We start from the raw sequence: 18,231 nt of genomic DNA on the forward strand, positions 1-18,231 counted from the left end.
TAACCACAGAATACCATGGGTGAAAGTGTCTTAAGGGACACTGGTGGAGTTGGGGTGATGTTATGAGGAGTTGAAGCAACAAATGATACCCCTTTGAAGGCACTGGACACAGGTGTTCCATCAGTGGGACAGCCTTGGGTGCTCAGTGTACTTTTAAACTATAATTTCTTTTTCCCTAAGACATATGTTTCAGTATACTGCCCTACAGTTGTGAAGGTGCTGCTTTTGGCAGAGATGTCTTCCAAAAGACATTTGGGTGGAGGATCTTGAGAAGGGTGACAGAGATAGATGAAACAAGTTTTTCTTGAAACAGGAACTCAGTGTTAGAATTCTTTGATGTTTGTGGAATAATTCTTGGCATTTACAGGAAGATGTATATATTGCATGAGATCATTCCCAAGTAAAAATTTTCAGTCTTTATCAGATGATTTTTTAAAAATTCTGTTTAATGAATACAGCATATTTTGTGCCAACGTACCTAAACAATGCACAAAAGTATGTCTGATTGTGAAGATCTTGCTACATGTATAAGTGGTAGAACAGCTCTCAAAAATCAAATCTTAAACGATTCAACTTTCACCAAGAAGGGTATTCCCAGACAATGTTTTTCAGTTAATGCTATAATAAATTGCTGTAATTGTTAATGTTATTAAAATGAAGACAATGGTAATAATACTCATTAAAAATCTGTAACTCCTTTCATGCAGCTTTGGGAATTAGAAAATTCTTTGTGTTTGAGACTTGGTGGCACATACCACCAGCTCCCAAGAACACTTTAGGATTGTGCAGTTAGTCCACTTTCTAAGTGACAGGAATGTACAGTATGTTGAATATTATAGGGGTGCAAAATACTCTTTATTAGTATTATATTAACCATAAACCCAGTAAACATAAGTAATAAATTAATGTGATATCTAGATTATATTATTTTATTTGTATTAACAATCACAATTTACTCTTCTGAATTTTGGAAGCTTTGATTACAGTGTCTTTAAAATTTGTTCAAGAATGCTTTTACTCTGTGTAATAATAAAGGGCAGACTAATGTCAGATTAATGTCACAAGGTCTTTCCCTTGCTGTTTGTGAGAGGTTTCTGTTAGTTTTTTAACTGTCAGCCTTGCATATGGTTGCAGGGTTGTGACATAGTACTTCTCCATGCATTTTTAACTTCCAATCGAAATTATATTTCTAAGCAATACTGTGAGCTATAGTTTCATAATTTTACTAGTGATGAATTGTACAGATATTACTGGACACAGTCTAAAGACACATTACTTGCTCAAGTCTAATCTGCGCAGCATCATTTATGGTAATCTTGCAAAATAAAACCCACAAGGCTACTGCAGCAAAAGGAACTTTGTAAATCTTTGAGCATAATAGATTTTTTAAAAAATTGTAAATGGAATAAATCTGATGTTACCAGGTATTTGGTTTTAGTTTGGGGTTTTTTTGTTGTTGTTTTTTTTTTAAAGTAAACAAGTATATAAGTAAATATCCTATTCTTTAAAATCAGAGTAGAACTAATCAAGCTTCTGCAGAGGTGAAGCAGAATGAGCCTTACTTAACTAACTTTAATTTCTTTAGTGTAATACGTCAGAAGTGAGAATTGAATTCTTAGACTTCTGATTCCTGAAGCCAAATTGTAGTGTTGTCATTCCTCCCTATTAGTAGATTCATTTGACATGTTTTTTTTATAAATATTGATTAACTATGTGACAGTATTGAAGTATTCCAGATAGGCCTTTAATAAGGTATCAACTAAATTGGCATAAATGAGTGTCCAAGTAGAAGAGGCCAGGAGACATACCACTAGTTAGTATTTTTTTTTCTATGCTGTGCATTGGAAGTTCTCATTTATCATCAACTGACCACATTCATAAGAAGCTTTCTTCCCATAAGAGAAAAGTACAGCTTTTAATTTCATGCCAGGGGCAAAATTGTGAGATTTTCGTGAACGAATGTGACAGGCATTATTGACAAGTCGGAGGATCGTCTGTAGCACATTAAAAAGTAAATGCTCATAAAATATGCAGGAATAATTGACTGAAAATTCCACAAATCATTGTCTCATCAATTTGAATGTCAGTTCCCTGCCTTCAGTCTAAATGGCCACATAGCTAATTGTTGCTGCTGTATGAGTTTGACTGAGTGAATGACCAAAAGTCTTTCCTCTGAATGTTTCTGAGGAAACTTATCTCTTCTTGTTTGCAAAGAATGAATGGCCTGATTTAATGCCTGTGAATAGCATGAAACCTTGTCAATGGACTCCAGCGACAAGTATTTGTGGGAGTGTGTTAAGATAATGTACAACAAAAACATGTAAATGTTGATGGGAATGTCTTTAAGTTATTTTTATTCTTCTGAAGAATACATTTTTCTTCTTCTGTCAGATGTACTTAGTGTCATAAATACATCTTCATTTTGAAGATTTTATTTTGTGGCTATTTCTGAGTGTGAGTAGTCAGAGAGAGAGGAGGGGGAAAAGTGTGAGACTCTTTTCTTTTATGCCAGAGAAGTGCTTTCTTTCGTTTGCAGGCTTGCTTTTACTGTGGACTCTCTGAACACTTATCACAGATTTTTGTACTTACACTTATTAAGCTGTGATTAGAGTTCATATAAAGTAAGTAAGTGTAATATAAACTGAAAAGAAGATACTTTTTTGGGATTCTTGTGTGGTCATTTTCTTTTTGGTGGAATATTGACCATCATTGTGTAAATTGTCATGTCATGCTTGAGGAGCTTAAGGTGAATAATAGATTATCTTTGAGAAAAGCCTTGAAAAACAGTGTTTCCTAATAGACTAAAGTATATGAGATTTGTGTGTTTCATCTCTTTTTGTCATATGCTTCCTCAGTGACTTTGAAGAAATTGTTTTCTGTTCCTCTCTTTCGTTATGCTTACGCAGAAATGCTTTAACTCCGTAGAACTGTGGGATTTCAATGGAAGGTATGTGTTTCATTACTAAATATTAGAGGTTCTTATAAAAATTCTTAGTATAAGAATTAGAACCCAACTGTATGAGTAGCTCTGGATATTAATTGCACAGTCAGTGTTTTACCTTATGTTCACATACTTGAGATAAAGAGTTTGGAACATACATCTTCTTTTCGAATACCTGTGTAAGCCAGGGGCAGCTGCTTGAATTTAGCAGTTGCATGACAATTAAATAAGCATTATTGGAAATATGAGGCCCCTTAGTGTTCATTCATTACTTAAGTGAAGGAAGAAAGGTGAGTAGTCATTTTTCTCTGCATGTAAACAGGTTGTGTCCCTGTTGCATTCCCTCCCAACCCCCACAGCTTAGCTGGAGGAAGATTATGTTCTGGCAGGAACTTTTTTAGATTTTCCCCTTGCCTCCTTGTAATTTTAGTACATACAGGTGGAAGTAATTGCTATTGCTTGATACACTAGTACAAAGGAATACACATTTCCTACTATATTACAGGTTATAAGTGTCTCCTCTGATGAGACTTGCTATGTACAGTTTAATGTATGTGCTTCTGTTCATGCTTGGACATGAAGGAATGACTTTATAATATATCTGTTAATTGCAGAACTTAAATTTATGAAAAAGAAAGTGCCAAGGATTGGTGTATATGCCACATCCCCATCACTGATAGCTCATAGTATGTAATTGACACAAAATGCTGCTTATTCCATGGTGAAACTTTGAATTAATCTTAACCTAGGTTGGTTTGTGGTTTGTTGGGTTTTGTGTTGTTGTGTTTTTTGGTTTTTTTTTTTTTTCCCTTTCCCCAGAGGAACTGTATTCCACTCAAGCAGTATACAAATACAAGTTGATAGAAGAGGAGGAGGTTCTGTGATGAGGGAAATTTGGGTGATTGGTTTGGTTCATGTTCAGACCAGAATAGAACAGAATGGACTATTTTTTTGGCACAAAAATCATTTAGTCAAATTGCCTGACCAATTCACAGCTGAACAAATGTTAACTTTGATATTAAATGCATTGTCCAAGTGCCTCTTTTTAAGGCACTTGACAGATATGGAGCAAAAACCACATCTGTAGGAAACCTCTTCCAGTGTTTGACCACTCTCCTCCTGGTAAAGAAAGGTTTCCCAGTGTCCAGTCTGAACATCCCGTGATAAAGCTTGAACCATTCACACATATCCTGTTACTGGATTCCAGGAAATCCTGGGAATAGACCTTCTCCAGGTCTGCTCCCCAGGGAGCTGTACAGAGCAATGAGGTCACCCCTGAGCCTCCTTCTCTCCAAAGCAGACAAACCCAGAGCCCTCAGCCGCTCCTCACAGGATGTGCCTTCCAGCCCTTCCACCAGCTCTGCTGTCCTCCTCTGGGCCATTCCAGGACCTGCCCACCCTTCTCAGAGTGTGGGGCCCAGCACTGCACACAGGGCTCAGGGTGAGGCCGCACCAGGGCTGAATGCAGCAGGATGATCCCAATCACAGCTGGTGATGCTGTGTCTGATGCGCCCCGGGATGGGTTTGCCCTCCTGGCTGCCCGGGCACGCACTGCTGGCTCACCCTGAGCTGCTGCCGACCAGCACCCCCCAGAAAATTTTTTTCCTGAAGTGTTATTCTGTAGAGAAGAAGTGGAAGAAAATCTTTCCCATGTCTGAAATGACAGTATAAAATCTCTAATATTGGTTTTAAGCTATGGGAGAGAGGGGTAACCACATGTAGAAGTTTTAAGTGAAAAAGTAGAATTTATATTTGCTAAGAAAATTGCTCATTGTGTAAGTAACTATAATTCATTCACTTTCCTTTGGCTTACTTGAAGCTTTGTGAGAGCATATTTGCTAGAACTGGGTAATGAAAACTGTAGTCAGATAACGCAGATAACTGTATTTTATCAGGTAATCTACAAGATAGGGAGTGATGCATTAGCTGGCAGATTTGGTATAGGAGAGTGGGTACAAACAATAGATTTAATCTAACAAGAATTTACCATTATTGCTAAAAGGCCTAATTTTTCTAATGTAGTTACGTGGTAAGATCTTATGTGGATGGGCTTCTCACTGCCATGAAAGCTTAATGTGAAACTTAGGCTTCATTGAGACTAACAGAAATTTTGCCACAACCAGCATTTCATCCCTTTTCTTGTAACCTGCAAAATAAGATCTACCTTATGTGGCGTTTAGACTGCTGTTATCAAAGACCTATAGACAATTGTTATGTGATGTCCCTGTAACTGTTAGTGAATCTAAAGTGGTGTTAGCAATAATTGGACTTTCAGCAAAGTGCTGTAAAAATATTTTTATGTTGGCAGATACCAGAGACAGTTCTGCTTTCTGTAGTTTGGAGGCTCAATCAGTGTCTCTTTCCAGAGTTGCCTTTATTCTTTGCATAGTTGTTTTAGCTGCAGTTTCCCATGTGTCATCTTTATTTACATTGTTGTCACAGAAGTGAGCTGAAAATTAGCTGGACTGGAGGAATAGGCCCTGTCCAACAAACTAAATCCAAGAATATTTGAACATTAATTTTCAATAGAGATATCCCACCAAAAACTTAATTCCTCAAGCACTAGGAGAGATTGCTACATTCCAGTGACCTGAGTGTTACCAAGTAGTCTTGTAAGGTGTACTATGTAGATTGCAAGACAAAATACATAAACCTTACTGAGGAAATATATTGAAAGGAGATGTGCTTCACACCCCCTTCCATCCCTTCATTTCTAGAAAATGGTGAAGGTGTGTGCTTGACTGTGCTTCTGTTCACCATGTCACACATTTTCAGGATGTAAATTTTAGCTTCTGCTGTATTTTGAGGTGCATTGTAGTTACCTCTGTGGTGGATCACTGATAAGAGGAAAGCACTCCATATATGGAAAAGCAAGCGAGGAATTAAGGGGCGAGGTAGCAGCCCCCTGTTTCTTTCAAGTCTGGGTTTTGTTCTGGAAGGTCACGTTGATCTGCTTAACAGCAGTGTGCGCTGGTCAAATCTGGAATTTGCCCAATTGCCTTGAAACAAATTTCAGTTTTGTGCATCCATCTGATTCCCTGTGCTCTGCTACAGATAGCTTTATGTATGTCTTGCTGGATTTTGTTCTGGCTCTGCTGACGTTGAAATTCTTTTAAACTAGGACGTTGTATGTTTTGGTACTTTGCTGAAGTGCGGAGTCTTCTGCCAGTGATGTAAAGGTAACTTACTTTATTGCCTGTTTTCTCCTCTGAAATTTAACTTAAAAAGGAAAAAAAGTACTAGTGGTGATGGAGTATTAGTAACTTCTTTGGAGTGTTCCTTGCAAGAGTGACTTACAATGGACTGTGATCAGATTTTTTATTTAGTTGGTTCCTAAAAATCCATTATGTGATACTTATGTATTTTTGTGTTTGAAAGTATAGTTGATTGCCTTCTTGCCCTGTTAAGATTCATTACGGAAAGGTAACAAATAACATATGTAAAATTCAGTGATATCACTCCTGCTTTTACTGTTCCTGTGGGCATAAGATAAGAGTTAGATGATATGCTGAGATATTATTTATGCTTTTCCCATTAAATAGGGTTTTATTCTTTGTTTTCAAGCCTCTTGAAATGGGGTAGGTTAGAGGAAAGATCTGCTGCTACAGGATGAGCTATTGAAACCAGAAGTTTTAAAATCAGTTTTTGTGTGAGGCAAATAAATGATATTTTTCATGAAGCCTGATTAATGGAAATCACAGGACATACTGAATTGGAAGGGATCCACAAAGATCATCGAGTCCAGCTCCTAGCCCTGCACAGGACACCCCAAGAGTCACACCATGTGCTGAGAGCATTGTCCAGGTGCTCTTGAACTCTGCCAGGCTGGTGCTGTCACCACTTCCCTGGGGATCCTGGTCAGTGCCCAGCCACCCTCTGGTAGAGGAAAGCTTTATTGTGATCATACAGTCCTTTTGCAGGGAGAGGGAGATGTAATTTTTCAGAGTATCTGAGAAAGGGAGATCTTGCATGAATCCCAGCAAAACGTGCTTCCTCAGGGCATCAGGTCTTCTCTAGACCTGTAGAGTAACAGAATGAAACTGGAAATATAATTCTGCAGTTTGCAGTGATACGCAGATGAAACCTGTGCAAGAGGGTTAATACATATACTGTCCACAAAATTAGCCCTGCTGGGGACCACAGTTGCTTAGATGAAAACTGAGCTCTTTTTCCTGTGAGACCTGATAATGTAATTCAGAAGGCAACTCTGTTAAATTACCAATTATCAGAGTAAATAGAAGAAATATATAGAGCAGTAATATAGAGCAGTAAAATAGAAGAGTTAATTACTTTCTCCTGGAGAATTTTTAGTCTAAACATTGAATAATAATGTTAGCCACCAGGTTGACAGCTGTTTAGTTGCCAGATTTCACAGGTTGCTTAGTCAATATTGATTTCTTTGTTTTGGCAAAACTGCGTCCTTTGATTTTATTTCCAGGGGAAGATATAGTAGCATGCAATTTGTTTTAATTTGAAAAGTGCGCATTTAGACAGGCAGTTTTCTATAACAGTTGTTTTTTCTTGCTCTAAAATATCTGTGGATGTAGGCACAAAGAGAAATAGGTGAACTTGGTTTTATGTGAAAAGTTACTAAATAAAAAATGAACACTAATCAACACTGCTTGTAAGCACACCAGTCTAAAATGAAGATGGAAGTTATTCTCTCAATTATTCTTGACTGCTGGACTGCCATTGTGTGTAGATTAGACTTAATACCAACCTCTAAAGCAGCCTGTGAAGCTAATATATCAACGAGTTATACTGGAAAATAAGATGACGGGAATAAATAAATTTATAGTAATAATTTTTAATTTTCATAATTGAAATTAATAATAGTTTTTAATTTTCACATAGTCTTTACTACTCCTGGGCCTTTCTGAAGTTTCTAAAAAAATGTTTTTTTTTTCTAATAAACTATTTAAAAAATTTTTTTGGGGGAGGCTGGTAACAGATTTAAATTATGTTTGCTCTTACTTCCTATCTAAGTATATATTGAATTTTCTTCTATTCTTGGCAAGCAGAAGGAGACTTGTCAAGGTGAAGATGAAAAATATACTTGAGAACAAGGTAAAGAAATAGATATTTTATGTAGAGAAGTAATAAATGAGAAAATAGTAACAATGTTCAGGATAATTGCTACTTTTTTTTTTCCTCTTTGCATAAACTCAGAATATCCATTAGGTAGTAAATTTGTGACTTGATTATAATAATCTTTGACACACTGAAAAAATTAATACTCTTTTGTTATATTACTGTATCAACCATGCTGTATCACAATCAAGTTAAAGGTGATTAAGGAGTCAAAATGGTGGTATCTTTTGATTATATAATTACTGAAGTGCTCCTAACTGGTAATATTATCTCCTAATATATATTAGAGTAATAAATATGCACAAAAGGACTGTCCTACTGCTTTTGTAAGTATGAAAGCCCCTTAAAATAGTTTGGAATTTGGAGTTTATATCCATATGTTTTGTTATCTTAATGGTGACCTTTTGTGCTTGGGGCCCTTGGGCCCTGACATCATAAGAGTATTTTTAACTGTTTTCTTATTTTGTGCTTTTCTTCATAAGCTGAGATTGCTCGTAGGTAGTTTATAAGAGAGGACAAGGAAGAGGAGGAGGAGTGGAAAGTAAAATGTTCATTTGGAGCATGGAACTACTTATCATTGATTCAAGGCAAAGTGGGAGCTTTATACCTTGAATACAAGTTTTAGTCATGTTTATTTGGAACACTGTGACATAAGGAAATATTGTACCTTAATAGTACCTCAAAGATCCTTCTACTTAAAAGGCTTTATTTAAATTTAGCAGCTGAATTTAAAAGATTAAAGAGAAATAAATTCATGAAAGTTTAATTGTAATTTTTTTGAACTTACTAAAGCAAGATGTGAGGACTTTGCCTCAAGATCTGGTAACAAAACTTAGTGACTAAAGTAGTATGTTTCAGATACTATCCAGAGAGCTCACTTGACAGAATAAAATTCCTTGTTAGAAGTGCTGCCATTAACTTCTGAAAGGTATAATGAGTACCCTCATACCAGTGGTCCCCAAGGTTCTGTGTACTTGAAAGTGTGAGGCCAAGAGGGTTTGCCTGGGGGTTCTCAGAGAAGAGGGCTAAAGACTTCTTTCTGGAAGTAAAAGATACTGTAAGATGATTCACAATAAATCTGACTTCTGAGTTTGCTGTGTTGTGGAGAATGCAGTCAAAATAAGAATCAGTTTTTCATTTTTGGCAGCTAAAATGAGTCCTTTCTAATTGAAAAGAATCTAAATTAGTCTGAAAGAGACTTTAGGAATATATCTGTCAGTATTGTAAGTCATATTACTAATCAAGTATTTATTGTCTGTGATTCCTGTAGCTCTTCTAATATGTTCAATGTGATACTGGGACCTGAACATTTAAGTTACCTTTGATTACCTAACAGTTTTCTGTTTCTCTAATAAACCATATCCTGTATCCTGTGATGGCTTTTGAGATTAAATCTGTGTCTCTGGTATGTTTGCTTTTTAATCAGGTTATTTATAAATTCACAGTATTTATACATACACAGTAGCTTTACTGTGTATTTTCCAGTAATGTGGGGGTGAAAACAAGAGTAAGCTGTATTAATCAAATTGTTCTCTTCAGGACTACATGCTACAGTTGAAGTAATTTTATAAAAACTGTGAATTGGTGATGTTCCAAAACAGAGAGCAGCAATGCCTTTAAGCATTGTTGGTGATTATAATTCTTGAAAATCCACATTCAACCCTGAGATGAGCTTAGTGGATTGGAGTAATGTACTAACAATGCCGAGGTTGTGGGTTCCATTCCCTCATAGACCATTCCTTTAAAAGTTGGACGTGGTGGACCTTATGGGTCCCTTCCAGCTCAGAGGATTCTGTGACTATGTTAGAGTTGCTGTAAGGGATTCTGCTACCAATGAATCTGCCAGAGTAGTTCTTGTTCAAAGCTTTACAGAAATGCACAACCGTTCCTCCTTCCCCCCGCCCTAAAAAGTGCAAAGATCTTTACATGTCACTCTAAATGGTTATTCAAAATGTGCGCTGAAGATTACATCTTCTCTTAATCGTAGGGATCATTTGTTCCTTATTGCTGATATATTAGGATTTTTAGCAGTTTCAGAAAATTAATTGCACAGAAAAACACAGATATTTGTCCTTTAATCTACTTTGGAAATGCACATAAAACTGACTCCTCTATTTTTTACCCATAAATGTATCCGTGAATTGAGCATTATACTGCACCTAAAATTCCTGAACTCTTGCTTTAGAAACAGAGCAGTGTTTCATTTTCATCAGAAAATTATGCAAAAAGATCACGGCCAGGACTGATACTTCTGAGGATATGTTCTGAATCCTAGGTTAGCTGGTATAGCTGGAGGTTTTTTTGTTCCAGGTCCTTCGTTTGTGCTTTCATGCTACAAGGTGAGGGTTTTGAATAGCACTGAACATACAGCTGCTTTGTCTTGTGTGTGATTATTGCAAGTCTGTTGACGGGAGAATTCTCATCTCCAAAATATTCAGATATTTTAAGGGAGTTAGCTATCAGAAACAGTAAAAAATGCACACTTGCAGTATAGAGGAGAGATACACTTCTAAGATTTTCTTTCACTTATGATGTGTGCTGTTGTTTTTGGGGTTTTTAATAAGTAGCAGTGCTTTAAAAAAAAAAAGTGCAATCCAGTTTATTTAGCTATAATAGCCAGGGAGACAAAACACCTTTCTTATTGGAGAGCTGGGATCTCAGACTTCTGGAAAAAGAAGAGTGATGGCTGTGCCATTCTGCATACTGAAGTAGTAGAAACAGGTACTCAGTATATTAGATTATCCTTCTTGATTTGCTTTCCTTGGATTCTCAATTAATACTTAATCAAGTCATGATTGTCCCCAAAATGCTGGAGTTGTTGTGCTTCCTCTTTTTTTGATTGTTTTTTCCTTTTTATCTTCTTTCCTAAAAGTTTTAGGAGCCATTTTATATGGGGATTGATTTTTCAGTTATTTAGTAGGATTGATCTTGTTTGGAAACGTCAAATAGGCTCATTAATTTAACCACATGTGTTAGTTCACTTCCTGGCTTCAACTTGTTCTGAAAGTCTTTCTTATGTCCCTGTAGTGATAAAAGTGTTTGATGGCTAATTGCATCTGGGACCCGTGTTGCTTCAGCCAGCTGCTGTGATGGAGAGTCTCATAATGTGTTTTGATACTCAGAGAAGATCAGTAACAAGATCAGTAACCAACATCTTGGTACTGCACAGATCCCTTAAGCTCTGCCAACAGCAACAGTGGCAGATAAAAATGGGAGTGTAGTAAAGAACACAAGAGCAGTGGCTTTGCTTACTTGTCTTTGAACCAGTTTGGGGCAAATAATATTGTACACTAGCAATCCAACAGCTTAACATCAATTTAATTTTTCCCCTTTTATATTTTTAAATTTTTTTTATTTTTTGTCTGGACAGGATCCAAACTTAAATGATAGTTGTGATTCACTAGGAGTTATTTATTTATTTATCTATTTATTTATTTCTCATAGAATTAAACAAGCTTATTAACTATCCTCAAGTTTTTATCTGGCTGAGATCAGCATGCTGTACAAATCCTGTGTTTCTGAGGGTTAGCTGTATAAAGCAAGCTTGGTTTGCAGGGCTGCTGTGGAGGTTCTGGTTTATTTTTTGGTTTATAGCTTGCAAATATACATATTCATTCATTTCTGTGGCATCTATGAGTGTCTGAATTTGTCTCCAAGTATGCAGCAATTAATTTCTGAAAATTGCCACCACATTCTGTTAATTGACAGTTGTCTTTACAGTTTTGACAGAAAGAACAATGATTGAAAGGCTGCAAGTGCTCATTTGGTCTTCTAGCCTATGAGACATTTCTTTCAGAGAGATTTAAAGGTTGCTGTACTATTCTCTGTCCTTCTGTCAAAGAAAATATAATAGTAAAGCAGAAAAAATTGTATGTTGTTTTTTGGTATCTTTTACTGGCACAGTTTGGTTAGGTTTTTATGTTCTGGCTTGGTGATAGTGCTTATCCTGCAAAGACCAGTTTTTTAGAGTGAAGTGTGCCATAGGATGTAGATCATTTATGGTACAGCTTCCATTCAGAACTGGGTTATATATAAAGCTGCATATGGTTATATTTTTTTCCCTTCTTCCTTGTATGGTATGCAGGAGGAAACAGACCTGAAATATTAAATTTGTTAGTTTTTATTAAGGAGAATACTCTTTTTTTCACATAAATCTAATGATCGATTGCAAATACAGGAATTACAATGATTGAAGGCCTTCTAGTGCCTTTTGTTTTGATTGAGCCTATTTTTAATACTTTCATTTGTCTTGGAACAGGCATTTTTAGTTTTTCATCATGCATAGCATTTGAAACAAATGCATGCTCAAATTATTCTAAAATTCTAATTGAAATATTGATGATGACAAAGTTGGATAAGAAAAGGCTTAACACATCTGGGTGTTACATTTTTTCTAAGATAATTTACTGATTACTGTGCCCCCCTTGCTACTTTGTTATGATGGGGTTATTAGTTTAACTTCTTAATATTGCAACTAAAATTATCAGCCTTATGAGATGTAAACAGACGCTCCCTACACTCCATTCTAGTGTGCACACCAAAAAGGTAGCAGAAATCTTCCACTTTTGTATATTTGTTCTTGGTTTGAAAATTAGCAGCCTTATGAGATGTAAACAGACGCTCCCTACACTCCATTCTAGTGTGCACACCAAAAAGGTAGCAGAAATCTTTCGCTTTTGTATATTTGTTCTTGGTTTGAAGCCAGTGTTCAGTGCTGCCTGATGTGGAGTTAAAATCTTTTTTTCAGGATTGTGGAATGGCTCAGGACACTACAGTGCCCAAACTGAACTTTGAGTATTGGTTGGATAAAGCTATTGAATGGGGTCAAGCCACTACTTTGGAATCCCAGAAAGATGTGTGCCTTCACTTGCCCCAGCTCCAGGAATTTCTACATCAGCTTTATGAAACAATAAAACATTTGGTAAGTGACTTTAGAAGGAAGAGTGCCCTCTTTTGAAGAGGTCCTCTGAAACAATCTGCACCATGTTTTGACAAAACCAGAAGGTAACAGTAGCAAAAAGGTTTGTCTTGTTGACTAAGATACTACTGGATCAGAGGGGCAAACTGAGGAAACAGTCACAGGTAATGCAAACAGGAATGTGCTTCCTGTTTCCCTGATTTATTGTGAAAGGGACTTTTTCTTCTTGATAGGTTGATGTCACGTGAAGTTTCCCAGCCAATGCTCTAGCTTCTTAAAAAAACACTTTAAGTAAAGAAGAATTTGATTCTGGTTGTCAGGTCATAAATTGGATGATTTGAAGGCCTTAGCATGCAAAACTGTGACTGATCCTTTAAATCTTAAGAGGGTCTGCTGTCACGTTAACCCTAGTGTTACGGCATACATAGTGAATTCTAGCGGCATGGTCAGATCATTGGCATAAGCTGCTGCCTGTTTTATTTGTTGATTTAATTATTGTCTGAACTCACTTGAGTAAAAGTAGTTGTTCATGTTTAGTTGCTAGTATGTTTTTATGAGAATATACACTTTTTCAGTGTATATATTCAATATAATTAGACTTAGAAGTACTGCATTATGGCATAAGGCTTGCTTCTTATGGAAGTTCTTTTTTTAAAATATTCTTATCTGTAGACTGACTGCAGAGTGAGGTTTGTTTCTGGACTGACTTTAAATGTTAAAATTTAAGTAAAAGGTTTTGTGGAAGTGGAGTTTCTTCCCATATTTCTATTTCTTTTTCCTTAATGGGGAAAGAGAATGTTGCTACTTCACGTAATCCAAGGCATGGTCTGAAATGGACTTCGTGACTATGATGCCAGAAAGTCTTGGTCTAGCTCCCGACATGAGACAATGTAAAGAATTTATTGTAGTAGCAGGAGATGCTTATCATCCCTGCTACTTGCACGTTATCACTATTTTTCAAAGCCTTCATTTATTAGATAGTAAAGCTACAAAAATGGAAAAATAAGACTGATGACGCAGGACTGTATATAAACTACATTGTCTATTACTTCTATAGTGAAACAGCTTTCTATTTGGTTAGAACTTAAATGTCAGTTTGTTACTGGCTAGTTATTAAGGAAGTTAATTTAAAAAACACAAACAAAAGTAACAAAGATAATTTTATGCCACAGTATGTACTAGTTTTCTTCAGAAACTGAGACAGTGTATTGTAAGAATGATGATCAAAAAATGTGAGTTAATTAGGCTTTTACTACAATGAAATCATATACTTGCTGGTTACTAATACTGATCTGCTTGCTGGGTGTGAGGCAAATGAACAAATTTTCTAACATAGTGAAGTATTAGGTAAGAAAATTATCTAAGTTTTGACTTGAATGATGACATTATAGACAATCTACATACTTGCAGGTGTTTTGCTTTCAGAGCATTTCACAGTATAATAATTGGGATTGTAATTTACAGCAGTGTGTATCATTTATGGTTCTCTTAACCTACTTTTGTTGTGCAATATATTTACTATCTTTTTGTTTGTATTTTAGCAGGGTCCCACTGTAGCAATCCAGAAGTTCCCTTTAATTGGACAGCTCCTAGGAAGGCTCTGTTGGAATCCTTTTGTTATAGGATATGGTAAGAATGTGTTAAGATATTTCTGTAGCAGTTCCATAAACTTCATTTTGTAGAAATTACGAAAAAATGAGTTGTTATATGCTATGATTTTTTCCATGAAGACACAGCATTCTTTTTTACTGAAGTAAAATTTTGAGATGAAGAGGCTATCCATGTTATTTAAAATACATGGGCTTCAGAAATGTTAAATTTACTTTTGGATCTAATTAATTTCATGGTTACAGAATCTTGTTTGGAACCAGTAGGTTTTAAACCCTGTGAGTGTTTATATGCATCATGATTTCCATTCTCATTTTTTGTTGTATTGATTACATTTTGCTGGAGTCTCAATATGTTCAAAATCTAGTGCTTTAAATTACTTTCAACAAAAGTTTCTTTCTGTGTGTATCAGAATATATGTGTATGCTAAGATAGAAGAAATAACTTTTCTGATAGGTGTGTTTTGTAATGAGTCTACATTATGATTTTGTTTGTTTTTATTGAATCCTTATGATGTATTCTCCCCATCTCTCCATCCTTAACAAGTGAAAATGCACACAGAATCTACCTTAAAACAGTAAAGTAGTAACATAGGAAAAAGGCATGTGGAAAAATGAAATGTTCTTACTGGTGGTGAGTATGTGTGTGGGTGAGAATATGGAAGAAAAAATAAATTTGGCACAGGAAAACTGTTGGGAGGGAGGAGACACTCCTTGTGCTATGTCTCAACAGTCCTGATGCATTTTTCAGGAACTGAGACATTAAAATTTTGATAAATTACTTGGGATCTCATTTAAGCAGAGAAAGTGATTCTGGCCTTCCCTGTGAGCCCCTTAAAATAACTTTTTGTCACTCTTTTGTTCTTATTACCACTACAAATAAAAGTGGGAAATAAAACAAAAATAAATAACATGATGTCTCTTCTGCTTTATGCTTCCTTTTGGGAAAATACAGAAAAGAGCAAATTTTTTTCAACTAGAAGAGCTTTTTAAGTCAAGCACAGAATACATCTTCTGTTTTGGCTTTGTCTTCTAGACAGCTCCAAGCACAGACAAAATGAACTTGTCTGTAAAATGCATAATAGATGTGTAGAATGTCAGCATGTCACCTCTGAAAGCAAAATTTGGGAAGGAACCACAGGTTTAGGCATAGACCACTTTTGCAGAGAAACAAATGTGTGCTTTTTGAAAAGCATTTTCGTGCTTTACAGATGTATTTTTACTATGGAGAGGTTTCCCTTCTAATCATAGTTTTTGAGTGTGTTGGTAATGATTGATGTTTACGCACTTTGCTTCTAAGTTTTTGTTTGGAATATGCAAGTCTTCCAATGGTCAGTTTTTCTGAGCTGACAGTGTATTGTGTTAGAGAAAGTAGCTTCACCTGTATTTCTCACCAGAGTTGAAAGCCATCTGTGTCTGCTTTTGGCTCCTTTCCAAAAAAATCCCATCAATACATTCTTGGTTTCCTCTACTTCTTTCCTCTTTTTTGTGTTCCTTCAGCATTTTCTGAAGCTGCAAAAGCACTTCTTCTGCAGTTTGATCATTGCCTCTGAAGTTTGCTTGACAATGAAGTCTTACTACAGGTTCTTTTTTTCCAAGTGGCAAGCAAGCCAGAGAGCTTTACTTGCTCAGAATGAAATTCTTCACTTTAATGGTTAAAGATTTTCTGACATCAATAGACCTGAAGATGTCTGCTTATACATTCGCACCACTTCCTCTTCTTAGAGCCACCTGAGCACTCTTTGTACTGGTGGCATTTTAGATTCAGCAGTTTTTCATTTTGTTTGGCACTGGTTCTGAAGATATTCTTTGAGATAGTGCTGGCTATAGCAGATGCTGACTCTCAAGTGGGTTTCATATAATTTCTCATTTGGATAAATAGCTCATTCAGGCATGTGTTGAGACCAGGCCACCCTCACAGAAGAAGGAGCTAATTTTGTTCAATTCAGTCTTTCATACTAAAAAATGGAGCAGGAAAAACATTATACTTTTGCATCATGTCCAAACCACAATACCTATCACCTTAGATGAATGTCTGTTGGTGCTGGAAGCTGACATGGCTGACCGCTCAGTGCAGGAAGCATAGTCTCTGAGGGAAAATAATCTCCTCATAAACACTCCTGAGGAGGAGGTGACCAAGTTAGCCTTATTTAGAATGCTAATGTGAGGGAAGCACGACTGAAGAAAATCTCATGGCTGTACTTGTGGTCCTGAGCCACAAGGGATACAGGAAGAATTCGGCTTTGGTTAGGAATTCCAGTGGTGGTGTTTTTTCTGTTTGGAGTTTTTTTGGTGGTTATTTTTTTGTTTTTTGGGTGGTTGGAGTTTTTTTGGAGTGTGGGGTTTTTTTTGTTTGTTTTTTTTTTTTGTTTTCATTTTTTTTCTTTTTTTTTTTTTTTTTTTTTTTTTTTGGTTTTTTTTTTTTTTTTTTTTTTTTTGTTTGTTTTGTTTTGGTTTCTTTTGTTTTTGTTTTTGTTTTTTTTTGTTGGCTGTGTGATTATCTTCTCAGTAGAACCCTTCTGGTTTGAGTTTTGAGCCCAAATGTCTCAAATCCCAAACTAATACTATAAATTGGAGGTTTCTTGGTGGCTCTATATGTCAGTATATGTGTGTGAGCATGCAAGCTTGGGAATGGACTCATTTCAGCAGAAAGTTCAGTTTTAGCTAATCCACGTTTTGTGATATGTTTCAATAAAATTTTACAGCAAACTCTAAAAAATAATATTTCTGGCTGAAAGATTAGGGTTTTCTTTCTTCTATCTGGCTGCCAGGTATTTATAAAGTGAATGTGCTTGGGATGATTGAGACTACATTGTGTTATGAGAAAAGCATACGTTTTTGTTCTTTGTCTCTTTTTTAAATAGTTTTTTTGTTGTGAGATTGGCAGGAAAGAAGTACAAAATTATAAAAGTTTGGGCTTTTGACTGGTTGGTTGGTTTCAGGTGTTTCAGTTCTTTTGTTTCTTTGCTTGTTTGTTTCTTTGGGGTTCTTATCCCTTTTTTTGGTTGGTCATTTTTTTTTCTTTTTGCCTTTTTTTTTCCAAAGCAGCTTCCAAGCTGTCTAAAATTTCCTACAGAAATTTTTTATTCCCTTTGTTGGAATACAGTATTAACCTCCCTAAAGGAGTCCTGTAGATAGGTGGTAGATTACCTTTTTTGAGCTGAAATATCCGCCTTTGAGTTTTTAATTTTATTTCTGTGGATGTATTAATTGATTGGTTGGGTATTAGGCAGCCTTTCGTGCCATTGTAAGATCAAATGCTTTTGTTTGTACCCTGATAATGCTTTTCAGTGTGTATCATGATGATAGTTTTACCATTGAGATCACAGTTGCTAGAAAACTGGGAGGAAAAAATCCACCACTAGGTTTTTGATGGCTCTGTGTTTCGTCTTTTGATAGGATTATATTTTGCAGCTGCTGTAATTATTTTAAGATCTGTCCTAATCTTCCCATCTTTCATCCCCTCTTCCAGGGCAGCTGTGAAAACAGTGAACCAAGAGTTTCCCTCAGAATGTGTCATGGGAGGAGGATTGTATGGGTCCTTTTCCTGTTTTTCACAGACCTATGGGAGGCTACCTCAGTTTTAGTCATTTTTGTAAAAAAAAGTAATTTTTTGAACTAAGAAAATCTGAATTTGTACCAGTTCCTTATTTTTTGGAAACTTTTGACTTATC

General features: G+C 36.0%; 1 protein-coding gene across 1 annotated transcript in view; it reads left to right on the top strand.

Moving 5' to 3' along the window:
• Window positions 1–18,231, top strand: part of FANCC (FA complementation group C) — a 76,727-nt gene that overhangs the window by 2,403 nt on the left and 56,093 nt on the right. Inside the window, exons 2-3 of the mRNA XM_041480747.1 lie at window positions 12,780–12,953; window positions 14,492–14,579. Of these exons, the coding sequence (XP_041336681.1) occupies window positions 12,789–12,953; window positions 14,492–14,579 (253 nt within the window). The 5' untranslated portion in view covers window positions 12,780–12,788. The remainder of the gene's footprint in view (window positions 1–12,779; window positions 12,954–14,491; window positions 14,580–18,231) is intronic.

The sequence above is a fragment of the Pyrgilauda ruficollis genome, unplaced genomic scaffold (genome assembly GCF_017590135.1).
Source record: "Pyrgilauda ruficollis isolate IOZ18807 unplaced genomic scaffold, ASM1759013v1 scaffold53, whole genome shotgun sequence".
Classification (NCBI taxonomy): domain Eukaryota; kingdom Metazoa; phylum Chordata; class Aves; order Passeriformes; family Passeridae; genus Pyrgilauda; species Pyrgilauda ruficollis.